General features: G+C 42.3%; 1 protein-coding gene across 2 annotated transcripts in view; it reads left to right on the plus strand.

Moving 5' to 3' along the window:
• The window catches only part of A2m (alpha-2-macroglobulin), a 43,074-nt gene that overhangs the window by 4,006 nt on the left and 17,336 nt on the right, over positions 1-21,732 (plus strand). For both annotated transcript variants that reach the window (XM_011241322.2, NM_175628.3), the window contains exons 5-21: positions 815-835; positions 1,102-1,270; positions 1,819-1,903; positions 3,945-4,065; positions 4,724-4,838; positions 4,982-5,091; positions 6,629-6,790; positions 7,779-8,006; positions 8,435-8,498; positions 9,597-9,739; positions 14,295-14,444; positions 17,210-17,377; positions 17,763-17,838; positions 19,117-19,243; positions 19,750-19,978; positions 20,673-20,799; positions 21,257-21,378. In XM_011241322.2, the coding sequence (XP_011239624.1) occupies positions 815-835; positions 1,102-1,270; positions 1,819-1,903; positions 3,945-4,065; positions 4,724-4,838; positions 4,982-5,091; positions 6,629-6,790; positions 7,779-8,006; positions 8,435-8,498; positions 9,597-9,739; positions 14,295-14,444; positions 17,210-17,377; positions 17,763-17,838; positions 19,117-19,243; positions 19,750-19,978; positions 20,673-20,799; positions 21,257-21,378 (2,217 nt within the window). The remainder of the gene's footprint in view (positions 1-814; positions 836-1,101; positions 1,271-1,818; positions 1,904-3,944; positions 4,066-4,723; positions 4,839-4,981; positions 5,092-6,628; positions 6,791-7,778; positions 8,007-8,434; positions 8,499-9,596; positions 9,740-14,294; positions 14,445-17,209; positions 17,378-17,762; positions 17,839-19,116; positions 19,244-19,749; positions 19,979-20,672; positions 20,800-21,256; positions 21,379-21,732) is intronic.

Here is a 21,732-nt window from a genome sequence, read left to right on the forward strand (position 1 = left end):
CCATGGAAGTAAACTTGATGTTTCTCTCTCTCTCTCTCTCTCTCTCTCTCTCTCTCTCTCTCTCTCTCTCTCTCTCTCTCACACACACACACACACACCAAACCCTATATATGATGCCAAACATATCATATATAGGTATTTTTTCTTTTTTTGTCCACCTTTTTAGAATGAGGACAGACAGACACATTGTTCTTTTCTGTACTGCTCTGTTCTCAGCATCTAGAATGGCACACAACATACAGCTAGATATGTAGTCAATATTATATTTGTAAATGGATAAACTTTGGCAGTAGAGATGCTATTCCCATTCCTTCTCACTCTTAGAAGCATCCAGTAATGCATATAAACAAGTGAGTTCAGGGCTAGTTACTTGCAGCTCCGTGTGTTTACTTTTCAGTCTGTGAAGTTGCATAGCAAGAGGATGTGCTTGGCTGGGATGCCACAAGTCCTTGGACAATATTAGCAAACTCTACTCCTAACAATAGTACACAATAAGTATCTATTACCCATGGCCTACTAAGTTCTTATTACTACCTATTAATTGCTTGAAGTGAGTTAATTAAAACAAGTTTTAAAAAATTTTATTTGTAGAATACATTTACACACACATATGTATATATACATACACATATGTATATATATATATACATATATATACACACATATGTATATATATATACACACATATGTATGTATATGTATATATATATATCGAGAGAGAGAGAGAGAGACAGAGAGAGACAGAGATACATATTCTATATGTGTTGAATTAGCCCATGTAAACTAGAATTGAGAATACTTTCTTTTCTTTCAGATTCCTCTACTGTACATTCAGGTGAGTAACACCAATATTCTACAGTTAGAGAAAAAGCATCTATTTCAGAGGAAACCTTCTTTGTGGACTACTTACAACATGCCAGAGGAGACTTTGGGGAAGGGGGGAGCTCCCAGCCTACCCAGGAATGGATGGCTGGAACTCACCTGCCCTCTGAACCCTTCTCATTTGCTCTCTTTATGGGTAACATGGAAGTTTCCATAGATTTTTTTCATAATCTCTGATGTTCTTTGCACTTTTATGAATATTATGGCTATTTATTACAGGATTCAAAAAAAAATCGCATTGCACAGTGGCAGAATTTCCGCTTAGAGGGTGGCCTCAAACAGCTGTCCTTCCCCCTCTCCTCAGAGCCCACTCAGGGCTCCTACAAGGTGGTGATACGTACAGAATCAGGCAGGACCGTCGAGCACCCCTTCTCTGTGAAGGAATTTGGTACGGATTGTGTGAACATTGTTTTTCATAGCTGAGACCTCTAGAGCTCAGAGTCAGCACTTACTTAGATTCGTTCGGTTTCCTGTGGATGGTTTCAAGCTCAGAGTAGAACTAATTACATAAAAGTCCAGTGGGGCATGAGTGATTTGTGAATTGATTTCATATAGTTAGGTTGTTTGTAGCAATGCTGAATGACCAAAATAAAATACTGTTTCATACTGTTTCAGTAGTGAGAGTGGGAAGGGGAAAGGGAAGAAAAAGGAAGTGGGGTTGGGAAGGAGAGAGGGGGAGGGAAGGGGAGAGGGGGAGGGAAGGGGAGAGAGAGAGAGAGAGAGAGAGAGACTCTTTAAGGTTATAATGAACTGTCATAGTTCCTCAATCAAAATATTTACTTGAGAATGAAGTGAGTGTGGATAAGTTGCAGAGTGGAGTTACCTTTACAAAATATCAGAATATCATTAGAGAGCTGTTGTGAAGAACTAGGAAACACTAAAGCCTTCAGATCTGAAGAGCAGCCACTAACCTCCTTTACTGTGTGTGGCCCACAGTGCTTCCCAAGTTTGAAGTCAAAGTTGCAGTACCAGAGACAATCACCATCCTGGAGGAAGAGATGAATGTGTCCGTGTGTGGCATGTGAGTTGACAAGAGCGAAAGCAACTCTTTGGAGCAGATTCACCGTTTGAGATAGTTTGAATGATTTCCCAGGAGCAGGGGCCACACGGAAAATTTTGAGTGTTCCCAACTATAGGCCATTCTTCTCCTGTTCCTTTGTTGGGTTTCCTTCTTCTTTTCATTTATATCCTTATCAACATTTCTATAACTGTCAGTGAAGTGGGGACCATTTATAGAGAAGCTAAGTGGCTTGGATTGACTTGTAACAAGTAAGAAAGCTACACATACAGGCACATGCATGCACACGTATATACATGTGCACACACATGTGTGCATACACACATGTATACACAGAGAGACTTGCACACATGCATACATGTACACACATGCACAAATACACATGTACATGTACACACATTCACACAAGTGTACTGAAGGATGCTGGCTTTCCCTTAGCCATAAGTGATAGTAATACTCTAAGAAGGGAGGTAAGTAATACATGATAATAGAGGAATATCAGTCAGTAACAGCCTTGACCTTGCAGACCGAGGGTAAAAAGAGCAGATTTGGAGTCTAAATTATGCTTATGTCATCGGCAGCTGCAGGCCTGTCACCTCCCTCTCTGCACACCATTTTCACCGAGAGACTGAAGATGCTCTTAGGATCTTAGGCTCCCATTCTTAGAGACCTGTAGTGGCAGTAACAGGACAGGACCCAGAAAGACTAGTGATGCCTGCACATCATGCATGTGACACACCTGCTATCAGCTGCTCAGAGTCATGGCCACCAAGTCCCCTGCAATGGCCAATCAGTGTCCTTGCAAACTGATACAGAAGATACTTCAAATAGGGAGGAAAGCAAAGGCTGTTGAAAACAAAATGGTCACACATAACATTTACCCCACAACACTGTTCTCTTCATAAAAAGTTACAAACATATATATAAAGATTTCTACTGAGGATGCCTCAAGTAATAGTTTGAATTTTTAAGTAGTTTTGAAAACATCTGTAGTTTCTATTGTTTCTTTTCGTGTGTATGTTGCCATTACTTTTCTCTTAAGAGTGTGAAATCATGCATTGTCTCTCACGTGTGGATACTAGGTCTTTTCTTTTCTTTTCTTTTCTTTTCTTTTCTTTTCTTTCCTTTCCTTTCCTTTCCTTTCCTTTCCTTTCCTTTCCTTTCCTTTCCTTTCCTTTCCTTTCCTTTCCTTTCCTTTCCTTCCCTTCCCTTCCCTTCCCTTCCCTTCCCTTCCCTTCCCTTCCCTTTCCTTTCCTTTTCTTTTCTTTTTTTTTTAATTAGGTTTTTTCCTCATTTACATTTCCAAAAGTTCCCCATACCCTCCCTCCCACTCCCCTACTCACCCACTCCCACCTTTTGGCCCTGGTGTTCCCCTGTAGTGAGGCATGCTCATGAGTGCATATTAAGAGGGGGGAGAGCATGCACATATGCTGTGAGGCTCAGGTCACATGAGAAAGGAAAGGAAAGAGAACACGTGTGTCAAGAAAGTGGAAGAGGACTGTAAGGGGAGGTGATACAGGGGAGAAAGGGAACGGTGAGGAGTTGGGGGGGGGGGGGAGAATCCAAAGATGATGTTCTAAAATTTGATGACACTGAATGTGTGTCATAATTTAAAATTTTTAAATAAAAAATTATATAACCTTTGTTACAAAAACACCATTATTTAGATTATACTGAAAATTTAAATTCAAGAACTGGTTATGGTGGTATATGGCTGCAATCTCAACACAACGGAAGCTGGGGTAGGAGGAGGATCAGTTCAAGGCTCCTCTAGGCTATAGAACTATCTCAAAATAAATTCAATTATAAATTTAAAAAAATTAAAAATACCAGACAAAAGGAAAGTGCAGCAAGCTCCAGCATGTGGAGTGGAGGTTTTCTGAGTCAGAGTTCATCTGCCTCTGGTGGGTAATAAGTGGCCCCCCGCACAGGGCAGAATGGAACCCTGAGAATGGATGTGCTGTAGCTGAAGAGGACTTACAGAAGGGAGAAACAGGGGTGTCCAGTGCTTGCTTTGAGTCATTTGGCAATATTCTAATAACAGATACACCTATGGGAAGCCTGTTCCAGGACACGTGACTGTGAACATTTGCAGAAAGTACAGTAATCCTTCTAGCTGCTTTGGTGAAGAATCGCTGGCTTTCTGTGAGAAATTCAGTCAACAGGTAGGCTTATTGACAGCAACGTGGTGCTAAGGCAGGAGGAGAATTTTATAATATCTCTAAGAAATAAAAAATAAATAAATGACTTAGCTAAAAAAAAAAATCATTGCTTGTCTTTTGCAATCGCCCAATGTATGTGTTCTAGAATAACAGAAATTGAGCCATGCAAAGATTTCCCAGGTATCTGTAAAAGGAGATAAGGCAAAAAAAAAAAAAAAAAGGTGATCTTTCAAATCACCTTGACCGTGAAGAGTGTCAGCTCTAGTCTCCTTCTAGAAGCAAGAACCGATTACAATGCCCCATCTAGATGCCAGGGCAATGACCCAGGAAGGGCCATCAGATAGGTGACCAATCACCAGTGTCTGCTATGAGAGGTGACCCAGCATTTGGTGAAATGCTAGGTCTCAGTTGCAGTGAGATTTCCCAGAACCATTAGTATATTTCTGAATCAAACAGTGTCAGGCAGTGAGAAATTGAAACTGTCCATTATACACAAGATACTGTTGCAAAATTATCGGTAGTTAGTCCCTAGGCAGTGCATATTATGCCCTAATATAATAGAAAATGCCAGATTATTTTATCATTCCCCCTAAATTCTACCAGATTAACCAACTCCTGATCTATAGAGTTTGATATGCACCGTTATTTTCTCCTTTATTAGCTAGATGGCCGTGGCTGCTTCTCACAGCTAGTGAAAACCAAGTCTTTCCAGCTAAAGAGGCAAGAGTATGAGATGCAGCTTGATGTGAATGCCAAGATCCAAGAAGAAGGAACAGGTTGTGTGTTGAGGGGTGTGGGGGCAGTATATGACATAGATTGTTGCTTGGCCCAAATTATGAACTGTAAGGAAGGAGAAAATGGTATAAGAAATTCGCCGACATCAGCCTTCAACAAAAGAAAACCTTTTCTTCTGTTTCAGGTGTGGAAGAAACCGGTAAAGGGCTCACTAAGATCACAAGAACTATAACAAAACTATCATTTGTGAACGTGGATACACATTTCAGACAAGGAATTCCTTTCGTTGGGCAGGTGGAGTATCTTTCAATTCATTAGGCCATGTGCTATCAAAACTCACATCATAGGTATAAAGTCTGCTAAAATTATACCTGGTTAGCCAAAGGAAAAAAGTATTGTACACACACACACACACACACACACACACACACACACACATGCCATAACCAAATGTCTATGATCTAACCAAAAGTTAAAGTTAACAAAAAATGAATGTATTTGTCTTAAAATTGTATATGAAGTCTATAAAATCACCTGAAAGATTATCAAGTTGCCTTTGCAATGACCTAATGACCTTTCTTGAAGACCTGTGACAACTTTCCATTGTGGTGTTGTTGTTGTTGTTGTTGTTGTTGTTGTTGTTGTTTTTCTGTTAGTAGATGTTTGAATGAACTTTGTGACTCTACAAGTCAGAAGTGAGGACTGTATCTATGCCAGTGTGTAACTGCTGTGTATTACGGTTTCTAATGTAAAGGTTGCTTCACTGTGGAGGCTGTAGAAGACAGGCCTAGACTTAAATAAAATAAGAGTACATTGTAGAAGGCTCAGTTAAATGGCAGAACATATCCAGAAACTAAAATCCTAAAATTTCCTAAAATCAAAGTGTCATCCATTTAAAAATTCCCAGAAGTTTTTCCAACTTAACACTGGGAAATAACTTCACTATCTACTCCAAGACTGTCTCAGCAGAAGACAAAAGAATGAATTTGTGTACCCATTCTTGGGTTTGTATGTGCAGCTGACATCTTCATGATAGATTTCATTGATATTTAAGACTGCTCATCCATATCAGCCTGGGTTTTCTTTTCTGCTACTAAATAAATGAGAGGATTCATCTCATCATTATACACCATGTGCATATGATTGAAATTGCACATCCAACTTTATAAATATGTATTATGTGTCAATTACAATAAAAAATTCAAAGTAGCATATAGTAAAAAAAAAAGTCACCAACTTCATAATATGGACTGGGTTGTTTCATGTATTTGTTTGTTTGGCTGAGTTCAGTATTATCAACAGGTTGGTTTAAAACCTGATATAATGCTGGCTGTGCCTCCTCAGGTTTACCTTGTCATATGGGAGGCACATTATAAGTCTGACTACTCTCCAGAAGGCTGACCATCTAGGATGAGAAACAACATTTACAAGTCAATCAGTGAAGCAAATGGCACCCATGTCAGAACTCTGCTTGCATACAGAATGCTATGCCATAATATTAGGCCAAAGGAAATTATCTTGTCTACCATGAGATAAATGTCTGCATCTCAAATAAATTTGACTACTGAATTAAATTTTCCCTCACTATATAATTCTTATACAACTCTGTGAGTCTTTGCAAACTAGATGTCACAAGGCTTCTGTGGTGTCACTCCTATGTATTTTTGTTGCTTTATATCTCTTTACACCCTTCTTTAACCTTCCTAGAGTTAATATATGTTTATTTAGCATCTGTGCCCTTTTACCACACTGTAGACTTCTGATGATATCCACAGTGCCTGGGACTGTGGCATGCAATGCCTAGGGATAGACCTTTGCTTTTAATCTTCAGGTGCTCCTGGTGGATGGGAGAGGCACCCCTATTCCATATGAAATGATCTTCATTGGAGCTGATGAAGCAAACCAGAACATAAATACTACCACTGATAAGAATGGCCTGGCACGGTTCTCCATCAACACTGATGACATCATGGGCACGTCCCTAACTGTCAGGGTGAGTGTAGAGAGAGGTTATAGTGGATGAACAAGTCTTGGAAACTAAATTGGCACCTAAAGAGATGAAATCTCCAAATTGTCTTGTATGGAGAGAAAACAGCCCCATAACTTAGAGATAATTTAAGGTCAACTTCTAATAGTTTTAGTAAGAAAGTAATATTGTGACTAAATATGGGTGCTCTATTATATAAAATGGTAATGCACTGTGGAAAATATTGTACCAGTTTCTCAAAAAAAAATAAAAACAACGAATGTTTATATAAAATTTAGCAGCCTTACTCATATGTAAATATTATTGTTCACTCTACTGTCCAGTTACAAGATCATAGCTAATGATAATGTACTGTATATTTCAAAAAAGCTAGAAAAAAGTATTTTAAATGTTGTTACCATAAAAATAATGTTATCAAATAGGATGCTTAGTCTGATTAAAATATTATGAAATTCAGAATTACAGAACACATTCACTCACACACCTAAGAGAGGCCTGGCAAGGACATCAGGTAGTTCTCCCACTTGGCTCTAGCCAGTGCTTTTTTGCAACCATTTTCTCTAGGCTACACATGAGGCTATACTGTTTCATTTATTCATCAAAGCCAGTGGAAACTAATCACCAAAGACTCGACTGCCTTGTGAAGCAGTTACTATGTTTTCTCTCCTTGCTGAGGTTCCATAGCTCCAACATCTTTCTGCACTGGCAAAGCAGCAGAGGCATCTTCAAACCACGTAGCCAGCAAGACACATGGCCCAAGTTATTCTCTTCTGATTTACAAATACCAAACTCAGGATGTTAGGTGGGGAAAAGCCACAAACCATGCCTATATTTAAGATAAAGAAATAGAATATGTGCCTCTCTTACTTGTACTATAGAGGAAAAGACTTGTAGCTGCTAGTGAAGGAGGAGGTATAAATCCATAGAACATTGTGAGGACAGGGGATCCTCACACATGATCTAGCAAAGTAACGCTGTTTTTCTAATTCCTTAGGCCAAATACAAAGATAGCAATGTCTGCTATGGATTTAGATGGTTGACAGAAGAGAACGTAGAGGCTTGGCACACTGCCAACGCTGTCTTCTCACCGAGCAGAAGCTTCGTGCACCTGGAATCCCTGCCCTATAAACTGCGCTGTGAGCAAACCCTGGCGGTCCAGGCTCATTATATTCTAAATGACGAGGCTGTGCTGGAGCGGAAGGAGTTGGTCTTCTATTATCTGGTGAGAAGGGAGGTCACCCCAGTACTGCCTACACATAAAGCTCTCTGGGGGTAAGGGGTGAAGAAACTATGCACATCACCACTTTGACGTCCTTTCAAACTTATTCTTCTTATGTATGTGTGTATCTGTGAATGTTTGCCATGTGTGTGAACATCTGACCCCGCTAGAGCTGGAGTTCCAGATGACTGTGAGCTGCCCAGCGTGGGTGCTGGATGTCGAATTTGGTCTTTTAGAGGAGCAGAACTGCTCTTAACTGCTGAGCCGTCCGTCCCTCCAGCCCCAGGCTTCACTCTCTTGTTTGTTTTTAGAGTTTGACTTCTCCTGAGGCCAATCATTTCCAGCAGTGGCTCAATAAGCCAAGCACGCAGAACAGAACGGAAGACAGTAGAAGATGTCTGTTGGAATTTTTTTAATTTCCTGTTTTGCAGATGATGGCAAAGGGAGGCATTGTTCGGGCAGGGACTCACGTTCTGCCTGTGACGCAGGGACACAGTGAGTACGGCATTATCTCCACAGCTCTGCTCCGTGCTGACCGCCTGACCTCAGGCCACATCGGGATGCTTCCAGAGGGGCTCTTTCTGCATCTACTCAGAGTGAAGAGGAAGCCGGGAGGGATGCAGGCTTCCTTTGTCATCCTTTATCAAATGGTTTCTTTTGTTCTATTATATTTTACTTGGGTTACTTCAAACATTGATAGGGCCACAATGATACGGTAGCTATTTCACGTTTTCCAGCCAGAAATATTTGTGCACTCTCTTCTCAACATGAAAGACATTTTAGAATTGTGTAAATGGAGAGGAGGAAGACCTTGGGGTGCTTTCTACTTACCAGGTTCTGTGATAAAGTCTCTCTCTCTCTCTCTCTCTCTCTGTGTGTGTGTGTTTGTGTGTTTCTCTTTTTAAGTTAATGACAATTTACAAAGGTTCTACTGGTTATTTCTACCATGGAATGGGACTCTGCCCTTGAATAACAGGATAATAGACATTTAAAGGTTTCCCCCCTTCTGACGGGTTCTAAAAACCAACTTACTAAGAAAGCTATGAATGGGCACTTCTTTATCTCTTGGTGCAGCAGACTTAAGAATGTTTAAAGCAAACACTACAGTGTCCACAGGCATCAAGGTGGGCTTCCACGGGAGTGTAAGTCTCCTCTTCCAGAGAAAAGGATAGAGCCATGTTTCAGGGAGGGTAAACAGGACACAAGTGTAAATGCAGTATATTAACCTCTTACTGTCAGGCCTCACAGCCTCCTCCCCCTCCCCTAATGTGAGGATTAGGAGTGATTGATGGTGAAGTCGACACCTCCACTCCCTTAGATAGCATTTGAAGCTAGTGTCAGCCAGCAAAAGCTCAAAAGGGATGAGGCAACATATATACGATTTATATAGGAGAGGGATTTTGTATAATTGTCTTCCCCAGAGTCAGAATTCTGCAAGATAGTGAAGCATCTGTTGTGTGCATTATGTTCACTAACAGCAGCAGTGATTGGCCAGGCTAGGTGCCCAAACACCTAGCCTGTGTAATAAAGTACCTCTTGTTTTCAAGAATGTGTCTAACCCGTGGTTGCCTCCTCTCATCCTCCCTGCTCCAGAGAAAGGCCATTTCTCCATCCTCATCTCGATGGAGACAGACCTGGCTCCTGTAGCTCGACTGGTCCTTTATACCATTCTGCCCAATGGAGAAGTGGTTGGAGATACTGTTAAATATGAGATTGAAAAGTGCCTGGCCAACAAGGTGGGTCTTTCATAGAGTAAAAATCTAGCACTTATAACGAGTAGTCCCTGCTATCACCTATTCTCTGATATGTGTGTGGACTGAAGGGTTAAGTGGGAAAGTTCCGCAAGGTCACTGCAGACTCACATGACAGAGTTATTGCCTCAGTTCCAAAGTCCTCTCTGTACCATTGACTCTTCACATCTCCCAATGCCTTTCCCTCTCTGTATGATTGACTCTTCACATCTCCCAATGCCTTTCCCTCTCTGTACCATTGACTCTTCACATCTCCCAATGCCTTTCCCTCTCTGTATGATTGACTCTTCACATCTCCCAATGCCTTTCCCTCTCTGTACCATTGACTCTTCACATCTCCCAATGCCTTTCCCTCTCTGTACCATTGACTCTCACATCTCCCAATGCCTTTCCCTCTCTGTACCATTGACTCTTCACATCTCCCAATGCCTTTCCCTCTCTGTACCATTGACTCTTCACATCTCCCAATGCCTTTCCCTCTCTGTACCATTGACTCTTCACATCTCCCAATGCCTTTCCCTCTCTGTACCATTGACTCTTCACATCTCCCAATGCCTTTCCCTCTCTGTACCATTGACTCTTCACATCTCCCAATGCCTTTCCCTCTCTGTACCATTGACTCTTCACATCTCCCAATGCCTTTCCCTCTCTGTACCATTGACTCTTCACATCTCCCAATGCCTTTCCCTCTCTGTACCATTGACTCTTCACATCTCCCAATGCCTTTCCCTCTCTGTACCATTGACTCTTCACATCTCCCAATGCCTTTCCCTCTCTGTACCATTGACTCTTCACATCTCCCAATGCCTTTCCCTCTCTGTATGATTGACTCTTCACATCTCCCAATGCCTTTCCCTCTCTGTACCATTGACTCTTCACATCTCCCAATGCCTTTCCCTCTCTGTACCATTGACTCTTCACATCTCCCAATGCCTTTCCCTCTCTGTACCATTGACTCTTCACATCTCCCAATGCCTTTCCCTCTCTGTACCATTGACTCTTCACATCTCCCAATGCCTTTCCCTCTCTGTACCATTGACTCTTCACATCTCCCAATGCCTTTCCCTCTCTGTACCATTGACTCTTCACATCTCCCAATGCCTTTCCCTCTCTGTACGATTGACTCTTCACATCTCCCAATGCCTTTCCCTCTCTGTACCATTGACTCTTCACATCTCCCAATGCCTTTCCCTCTCTGTACCATTGACTCTTCACATCTCCCAATGCCTTTCCCTCTCTGTACCATTGACTCTTCACATCTCCCAATGCCTTTCCCTCTCTGTACCATTGACTCTTCACATCTCCCAATGCCTTTCCCTCTCTGTACCATTGACTCTTCACATCTCCCAATGCCTTTCCCTCTCTGTACCATTGACTCTTCACATCTCCCAATGCCTTTCCCTCTCTGTACCATTGACTCTTCACATCTCCCAATGCCTTTCCCTCTCTGTACCATTGACTCTTCACATCTCCCAATGCCTTTCCCTCTCTGTACCATTGACTCTTCACATCTCCCAATGCCTTTCCCTCTCTGTACCATTGACTCTTCACATCTCCCAATGCCTTTCCCTCTCTGTACCATTGACTCTTCACATCTCCCAATGCCTTTCCCTCTCTGTACCATTGACTCTTCACATCTCCCAATGCCTTTCCCTCTCTGTACCATTGACTCTTCACATCTCCCAATGCCTTTCCCTCTCTGTACCATTGACTCTTCACATCTCCCAATGCCTTTCCCTCTCTGTACCATTGACTCTTCACATCTCCCAATGCCTTTCCCTCTCTGTACCATTGACTCTTCACATCTCCCAATGCCTTTCCCTCTCTGTACCATTGACTCTTCACATCTCCCAATGCCTTTCCCTCTCTGTACCATTGACTCTTCACATCTCCCAATGCCTTTCCCTCTCTGTACCATTGACTCTTCACATCTCCCAATGCCTTTCCCTCTCTGTACCATTGACTCTTCACATCTCCCAATGCCTTTCCCTCTCTGTACCATTGACTCTTCACATCTCCCAATGCCTTTCCCTCTCTGTACCATTGACTCTTCACATCTCCCAATGCCTTTCCCTCTCTGTATGATTGACTCTTCACATCTCCCAATGCCTTTCCCTCTCTGTATGATTGACTCTTCACATCTCCCAATGCCTTTCCCTCTCTGTATGATTGACTCTTCACATCTCCCAATGCCTTTCCCTCTCTGTATGATTGACTCTTCACATTTCCCAATGCCTTTCCCTCTCTGTATGATTGACTCTTCACATCTCCCAATGCCTTTCCCTCTCTGTACCATTGACTCTTCACATCTCCCAATGCCTTTCCCTCTCTGTATGATTGACTCTTCACATCTCCCAATGCCTTTCCCTCTCTGTACCATTGACTCTTCACATCTCCCAATGCCTTTCCCTCTCTGTACCATTGACTCTTCACATCTCCCAATGCCTTTCCCTCTCTGTATGATTGACTCTTCACATCTCCCAATGCCTTTCCCTCTCTGTACCATTGACTCTTCACATCTCCCAATGCCTTTCCCTCTCTGTACCATTGACTCTTCACATCTCCCAATGCCTTTCCCTCTCTGTACCATTGACTCTTCACATCTCCCAATGCCTTTCCCTCTCTGTACCATTGACTCTTCACATCTCCCAATGCCTTTCCCTCTCTGTACGATTGACTCTTCACATCTCCCAATGCCTTTCCCTCTCTGTACCATTGACTCTTCACATCTCCCAATGCCTTTCCCTCTCTGTACCTTTGACTCTTCACATCTCCCAATGCCTTTCCCTCTCTGTACCATTGACTCTTCACATCTCCCAATGCCTTTCCCTCTCTGTACGATTGACTCTTCACATCTCCCAATGCCTTTCCCTCTCTGTACCATTGACTCTTCACATCTCCCAATGCCTTTCCCTCTCTGTACCATTGACTCTTCACATCTCCCAATGCCTTTCCCTCTCTGTACCATTGACTCTTCACATCTCCCAATGCCTTTCCCTCTCTGTACCATTGACTCTTCACATCTCCCAATGCCTTTCCCTCTCTGTACCATTGACTCTTCACATCTCCCAATGCCTTTCCCTCTCTGTACCATTGACTCTTCACATCTCCCAATGCCTTTCCCTCTCTGTACCATTGACTCTTCACATCTCCCAATGCCTTTCCCTCTCTGTACCATTGACTCTTCACATCTCCCAATGCCTTTCCCTCTCTGTACCATTGACTCTTCACATCTCCCAATGCCTTTCCCTCTCTGTACCATTGACTCTTCACATCTCCCAATGCCTTTCCCTCTCTGTACCATTGACTCTTCACATCTCCCAATGCCTTTCCCTCTCTGTACCATTGACTCTTCACATCTCCCAATGCCTTTCCCTCTCTGTACCATTGACTCTTCACATCTCCCAATGCCTTTCCCTCTCTGTACCATTGACTCTTCACATCTCCCAATGCCTTTCCCTCTCTGTACCATTGACTCTTCACATCTCCCAATGCCTTTCCCTCTCTGTACCATTGACTCTTCACATCTCCCAATGCCTTTCCCTCTCTGTACCATTGACTCTTCACATCTCCCAATGCCTTTCCCTCTCTGTACCATTGACTCTTCACATCTCCCAATGCCTTTCCCTCTCTGTACCATTGACTCTTCACATCTCCCAATGCCTTTCCCTCTCTGTACCATTGACTCTTCACATCTCCCAATGCCTTTCCCTCTCTGTACCATTGACTCTTCACATCTCCCAATGCCTTTCCCTCTCTGTACCATTGACTCTTCACATCTCCCAATGCCTTTCCCTCTCTGTACCATTGACTCTTCACATCTCCCAATGCCTTTCCCTCTCTGTACCATTGACTCTTCACATCTCCCAATGCCTTTCCCTCTCTGTACCATTGACTCTTCACATCTCCCAATGCCTTTCCCTCTCTGTACCATTGACTCTTCACATCTCCCAATGCCTTTCCCTCTCTGTACCATTGACTCTTCACATCTCCCAATGCCTTTCCCTCTCTGTACCATTGACTCTTCACATCTCCCAATGCCTTTCCCTCTCTGTACCATTGACTCTTCACATCTCCCAATGCCTTTCCCTCTCTGTACCATTGACTCTTCACATCTCCCAATGCCTTTCCCTCTCTGTACCATTGACTCTTCACATCTCCCAATGCCTTTCCCTCTCTGTATGATGGAGTGTTTGAAGGTACACAGCAAGTTTAAAGGCCACAAGAAGCCCGAACAAAAGGGCCTAGACCTTTGTTTGCACTCCATAAATCCAGAGTTAATGAGCACATTGTACATCAGAGGTAAAAGACTGAAACTTCCAAATGGCCAGTTTGGGAAGCATCTTTAGAGACCATGACAGTTGTCTGACAGAATCTTGAGAGTCAAGGCAAAGTTCAAGAGGGGAAAAGGCCTCACTCAGGTAGCACAACACCAACCACTGTAAGATCTAGCAAAATTGTTCTGCATCAAAGGTGAGTAAGAGACACATGGCGGGGATTCAGATGTTGATTTTTCTGGCCTTTCTCTCCTATCTGTCAGGTGGATTTGGTCTTCCACCCAAATATCGGTCTTCCGGCCACACGTGCCTTCCTCAGTGTCATGGCTTCTCCTCAGTCTCTCTGTGGCCTGCGAGCTGTGGACCAAAGCGTACTGCTCACAAAGCCTGAGGCCGAACTCTCTGCATCCCTGGTAAGTCCCTGTCAGCCTTGGAGATGACAAGCACGTGAGGGACTTGAAGCAAGGAGAATTGCTTGAGTAATGCAAGACCTGTTGAAACTTCAGTGACATTGAGGAAGGGGAAGGAGAATGAATAAAATATATTACATGAAATTCTCAAGGCAGAGATAAAAGCATGAAAAAAAGCGACTATAGTCTCCTGTAGGTGAATAGTTTTGAACTCTGACAGACACTTTGCTTAGTGAGAAGAAGATGCTTGCCCATGGTCTCCTGCATCCCTCCTTTCATCTCACACTGCTAGCTATGGCAGGTGAAAGAATTATGCACATGTTTGCTTGGAACCAACCAGAAAATCAATAGTCTGAAAAGGTAAAAACCCAGTGCAAATTAACCAGAGAGACTTAGGATGCAAGCATCAATATCTCGTCCCAGATCAGATGGCTGTGCTGAACCGCTCAGCTTAGCAGTGCTGGGGGAGCATGAGGCAGGCTGTAAATAGGGATGCAAGAGGGGTGTGGTTCTGCCAAGTAAACAGGATTGTTTCTGATTGTAGAACCAGAGAGATCATGATCAATATGCTTAAATAAAAGAGGGCAGGGTGGCTGAAACCCGTAACTCTGTAAATGCAATCATAATTGTTTTCAAGCTAGTTTTAACATGTTGGGAAGTGATGCACTTCATGAGGTAGGTCTGGGTGGCCTGTTTGCCTGCTGTGAGACTACACAGACCCAATAGTGTTTCAGATGTCTGCTTTCATAAGAATGGTGCCAACTAAAATAAGGAACATCACAAAGTGAACATTATTACTGAAAAAATAAACCATTGTACAAGGGACATTGAGAAATAAAATACTTGAATGACATAATGAAAACTTACACCATTGCCCATAACTACTTACAAGTACATTCCGATTGTATTTTGCCAAAGATTCATTCACATTTTCATAAAACATACGAACAACTAGAATATGTTTTTGCTACAGAATTTATGGAAGCTTACAAAAAGAAATAATATATTTTTACTTTTATAAAAAAAATGTAAGTATAGGGCTGGCAAAAAAGACTCACTGAAAAAAGGAGCTTGCAGTCAATCCGATAATTTGAGTTCAATCCCCAGAGCCAACAAGGTGAAAGAACAGAATTACTCCAATAGGCTGACTTCTGACTTCCACACATAGTACAACACACACACACACACACACACACACACACACACACACACACACACACACACAGAGAGAGAGAGAGAGAGAGAGAGAGAGAGAGAGAGAGAGAGAGAGAGACAGAGAGAGAGACAGAGAGAGAGACAGAGAGACAGAGACAGAGACAGAGAGACAGAGACAGATTGATTCTTAAATGGGCAGTGTGATGGCACACATATTTAATTAATCACAGCTCTCAGGAGGCAGAGGAAGGAAGATCTCTGAGTTTGAGGCCAGCCTGATCTATAGAACAAATTCTGGACAGCCAGGACTACATAGAGAGACCCTGTCCCAAACAAGCAAACAAATAAACAAGGTTAAAAAAGGGAATAGAAGTTTAAGAAAATATAACTTCTTGGTCTATAAATTTTTATTTTATATTATTGTGTGTATATTTATGCTGTGCATGGATATGCATGTACTACAGTATAGAGTGCATGTAGACGTTAGAGAATAACTTTCAAGTGTCAACTCACTCCTTGCACAGTAGGCTTGGGGATCGAACTCAGGTTGTCAGGCTTGTATGGCAAACATACCTGGCTGAACCGCCTCCTCCATCTACAGTGCTTGCTCTTCAAGTGGTATTTTAATAGAAATGTTAAAAAATATATATATTTAAAGGACATATTAAGTACATTTATAATAGCATAATAAGGAGAAAAACTTCAATAAGGAGAAAAATAGCATTTTTTGTATGTATAATGTGATTTATATTTGTCAGAACTTTAAATTGATGCCAACTCTAATGGTCCTGAAGTAGACAGTCTGGTAATTTTGTAGTGGTGAAGGAGGAGCCTTCAGGCATCTGTAACAGGACATGAGTCCCTCTCCAACGTTTGTCAGTCTGTTACTAATAAAGCCACTTCGCCTGGCAGTGTGAGTGAGTGATTCACAGAACATGAACTTAACACCCACTGTGTTCTCGGGGCTGTACTAAGCGCTAGTTATGAGCTATGGAAAGTCGGGTAACTGTGTGTAATTGAAATGGATAACTTATGTTTTAGAGAAAGACAAAGCAGGGGAGGAAGGTTGTCCGGGAGGAGCTAATGAGGGGTCTCGTGTGTGGATCACCACAGACGCCAGGCCCTGTCTTTTCAGGCCATAGTCACTTTCCTGTGAATGCTCATCTGTGCATCAGTTGGCACGTGTCTGTTTTACTTCTCTCCCCTAGTTGGGTTTGAAAGCATCATCTCTAAAACCTTAGAAGTACTGTTTCCTCGCATGTGGAGGGTGTTCACAGTACTTCTCTCTGGGACACGTGTCCTTTATTCTATGCAGAATTGGTGACCAAGTCCAAGGTGGTGACAGAACTATTTATCCCTTTATTCCTTCTTCCCCCAAACGTCAAATCATCCACAGCACAGCTCCATTTCTCAATTATTAGGGTCTTATTTCACGTTAGTGTTGAGTAGATAGTGTCTGCTTCCAAATGATACAAACCAGTGTCAAGACCCTCAGTTAGTTAAGTGAGAAGCAAATTAGGTTTTGGTGTTGCTGTTCTTGGGTTTTTTTTCTCCTTGTTACTTAATAAAAAGCCACAGAGAAGTTGGCTCTTATATGCTTTATGTTCCCGTAGGTTTATGATCTGCTACCAGTGAAAGACCTCACTGGCTTCCCTAAGGGTGTGAATCAACAGGAAGAAGACACTAATGGCTGCCTTAAGCAAAATGACACTTACATTAATGGAATCCTGTACTCCCCAGTACAGAATACAAATGAAGAGGACATGTATGGCTTCCTAAAGGTAGACCTCTTATCTCAGAGACAGGTCTAAAAGTTCTTAAAGTACCCTGTGTAGAAAAGTTATTTGTTTCAAATGCTTTCTTATCACGATTGAAACTAACAAAATAAAAGGACCAAGTGGCTTCTTGAGGTCACCAGCAGAAAGAGATCTGCCTAACGCAGCAGAATCAGGTCCATAAGTTTTAATGGTTAACAAAGTTTTCTTTTTATTGAAAGTCATTGCTTTGTGATATTTATACGCACTGCGTATAAAATTATCACTGTCCGGTGAGCTTAGGGACAATGTGGCATAATGTCCCTGTTTCATATGCAAACATGGAAAGATTAATTCAGATGAAAGGAGGTGTGTGTGGGGTGCACTAATCAGGTGGTCATTTCCTTTGTAGGATATGGGCTTAAAGGTATTCACCAACTTGAACATCCGTAAACCCAAAGTCTGTGAACGCCTTGGAGTCAATAAAAGTGAGTGCCTAAAACACTGAACTGAGTGAGGCAGGATTTTAAAGATAAAATGTGATCAAAATCAACCCAAACCTTGACTCAGCTATAATAGGGCTGTGACAATAAGTTCTTAACAATCAAGGCTCAAATCTGATACTGGCACCCCTCCACCAAGTATACGTCTGCAGAGCACAGAAGAGGGTTGTGAACAGTGTCCTAGGAGACGTGCAGATCCAGCACAGACACAGTGTAAAGAACGGATGGACTCTGAGCAGTCAGTCAGAAATTCAGCCACCAAGAACGTATATCTGCCGATAGACACAAGGGTCTGGGAGGAAAGGAAGGTTCCCAGGAGTCTAACTGTGAAAACAGAGTTAGAAGTGCTCACGAGGCAGGGCTGCATTCTCTCAGGCGGGGAAAGATCTCCCTCCGTGGCCCTGAACAGCAGTAAACATGCTTCACTATTTTCAGTGATCTAAGCTATTCTTTGCCAAGTCATAGTAGGCAGCCTGGGTTTATTATTATAGTGTTAATTAATGTTTGGATGTGTCAAATGTGGGGGGAAAGGAAAAATCTAGGAAAATCTTCTGTGAGAATCCATATTCTATGTGAAATTTACTACAGAGAATCAGATATTTTTATTTATGAATTACAGAATTTAATCCTTTGTTACCAGGATCTATAGGAAAGTTGTTTATCATCTGCCCATGTAGCTCCTGCCTGTCCATGTGTCTGTTGCTGTACATTTCCCTAAAGTAGGTGGCTATCAAAAGTTTACCAGCACTTTACTCATAGAAAGTGACAGTATGGGACAGCCAACTGATGTTCTCACTCAATATGGAATACATAGCTTTTCTATCCTTGATTCCTCCGTTGCTATAAACTGTTTCTCAAAACCACTACCATTTTTTTTTCTATGCTACCATAGATGAGCATGTCATTGGTAGGCTAGCCTACTGCCCTCCTCCCCACCCAACACCCTAGGTCTCTCCATTGGGCACAATGGGCAGTAGTTTCAAGGGATTCCACAAAGCCATCTCTCCTGCATACAGCCCAAGGCTTTCTGCCATGCTCCTTCCAGTCTGTGCTTGGCATTTATTTCCCCTGGCTCAGTTCGTTCTAATACCTCAGAATTCAGTTGAAATGTCACTTCCTCAGAGAAGCCTTCCTTGTTGCCTGTGTGTCCTTTTCTGGCTCCCATCTTAACTTCTCGATCTTTCTGAGGTTGTTCTTTGGTAAAACAATGGTTCATGAGCTTTATCTTTGTAGTCATTGCCTGTCTTCTCTCACCTGCTATAGTACCAGCTGCATACCACCTTGTAAGCCAAGGCCACATGGATGCTTTTCTAGAGTCTTCAGAGTCTCCCACAGAGACTACACGAAGCTACTTCCCTGAGACGTGGATCTGGGACTTGGTGATCGTGGAGTAAGTTACTTATTTTTATATAAGATGCAGAGATATAGATGTATCACAGTTTGAACATCCACGAGTGTCCCCTTTTTAGTGTATATATTTAGAATTGCTGAGCGCAGCATTTCACTGTCACTGGGAAAGCATTACTAAGGTTGAGCAACGTAGAAGCCCCCTAGGTTAAATTGACTTCTAAGTACTTATTCTATTATGAATGGGATTGTTGTCTTTATTGCTTTTCCAGATAGCATGCTACTAGTATAAAAAATGCAAACATACTTTCATTTTTGCATCCAACAGCATCACTGAGTTCATTTATTAGTTCTAACAGTTCTTTAGAGTAACTTATGAGATTTACTTCATTTGGGATCAGATAATCTGTAAACAGGGATCATCTTAGTCGTTTCTAATTTGGATACTCTTGACTTCTTTTTCTAGTTTAATTATTTTTACAGGGCTTTCTCCTAAAGGAGATTGGTTTAGCTGCTCACTTCCTTTACTTTACATCACACCCCCTGCAGCTCAACAGGAGTGGCTGAAATGGAAGTGACAGTCCCTGACACCATCACTGAATGGAAGGCTGGGGCCTTCTGCCTGTCCAATGACACTGGGTTGGGCCTCTCTCCTGTGATCGATTTCCAAGCCTTCCAGCCCTTCTTCGTGGATCTCACAATGCCCTACTCCGTGATCCGTGGAGAGGCCTTCACGCTCAAGGCCACTGTGCTGAACTACCTCCAGACATGCATCCGGGTAGAGACTTATTTCCTTAATTCAGCACACACCAATTAAAACTTACAGTCGTAGAAATACCAAGAAGGAAATTTAAAAAAGAATAAGTAAACCCACTTCTTGTCTACTACAAAGGAAGAAGCTATCATACATAGATTTATATGTTAGGAAAGTGGATATCTCTAAGAATCAACCTACAAAGATGAGTTTCTAACATTGATCGTAATCCTCTAAAGTTAAGTCACCTGTGCAATAGACAGATTTCTTACACAAGTGAGCATCACCTTGCCCGTCCCATGTTTTACAGTTTGTAGATCCAACTTCTACATTCCTGCATATTTATTTTTTCACACTGCATTCATTATACGTCGCTTCATTTAAAATGTTGCTTGTGTGCATCCCTCCTCGGTCAAAACCATAACTGTTTATAGACCTTGTGTAGTAACTGAGCCAGGGGGTGATAACTCTTCTGGGTCCCAGAAGAGCTGCTTACCCAGGCAACACTCCATTGTCTTTCTTCTGGTTCCAGCCCTTGAAAGGCCAAGCACCCCTTCAAGTGCTGAGGTTTACCTGTGAGGTGCTAATGAATGGAGCATTGCACTGGGGTCTTATTTGTCTTGTTGATGTTAGGTAACAGAAAATCTGATCTCCAAGTAGGCTTCCACTGAAACCTGGTCTCCTCCTATCTTTAATCCTGCTTCTTGTGTGGTTACAGGTTGGTGTACAGCTGGAGGCCTCTCCTGATTTCCTAGCTACCCCAGAGGAGAAGGAACAAAAGTCTCACTGCATCTGTATGAACGAGCGGCATACCATGTCCTGGGCGGTGATCCCCAAGTCATTAGGTGAGCAGCAGAGTCCAGAGGCTCAGTCGGGCCCTTATAAGCAGGGCTTCTTCTCCCAGGTAAGGACCCCCAGGTGGTAGGATCACTTTTCTTTGACTTCCATTCCAGAATGGCAAGCACTACCAGGTTTACTGGTGCACACCTGCAGTTCAGTAGTTAGAAGGCTGAGACAAGGTCACTCAAGAGTTCAAGGCCTTGCCCACATAATCAAAGCTGCATCCCAAATAAAACAAAACACCAGCCACATCAAAAAGAAACCCTTTCTTGTAAGTTGAGGGCTCAAGGAAGCCTCACTTCCTTACCTCCACTTCTAGTGACACAGATCTCTAGTGGATGTGGCTTCCATTTCTGCTCCGGTGTTTTTATGAATCTATAGCCTTGTAAATTCCAAGTTTGCAAGCTTGCGGGAAGAGGGAATGTATACATCTCTTCTACCTGGCTTTTCTTTTTCTCCTAGGAAATGTGAATTTCACAGTGAGTGCAGAGGCACTGGACTCTAAGGAGCTGTGTAGGAATGAGGTGCCAGTGGTTCCTGAACGTGGAAAGAAAGACACGATCATCAAGTCCCTGCTGGTTGAAGTAAGTAAATCTGCCTACCTGATAGGAAACACTGAGGCACAAGAGCAAGCTCAGTTAAGGGGCTAATTATTTTTACAATTTCAACTCTTCAATGTTGAATAATGTACAGCCCATATAAGATTCACAGTAACATCTCTCTGTCGTCTATCATTTATCTATCTATCTATCTATCTATCTATCTATCTATCTATCTATCTATCTATCTATCTCATCTATTATCTTCTATTACCTATTATCTATCATCTCTATTATCTATCTATCATCTATGTATCTATCATCTGTCATTTATCTACATCTCTCATCTATCTCTATTATCTATCTACCATCTATCTTCTATCTATCTATCTATCTATC

This window comes from Mus musculus, chromosome 6 (assembly GCF_000001635.26).
Source record: "Mus musculus strain C57BL/6J chromosome 6, GRCm38.p6 C57BL/6J".
NCBI lineage: Eukaryota > Metazoa > Chordata > Mammalia > Rodentia > Muridae > Mus > Mus musculus.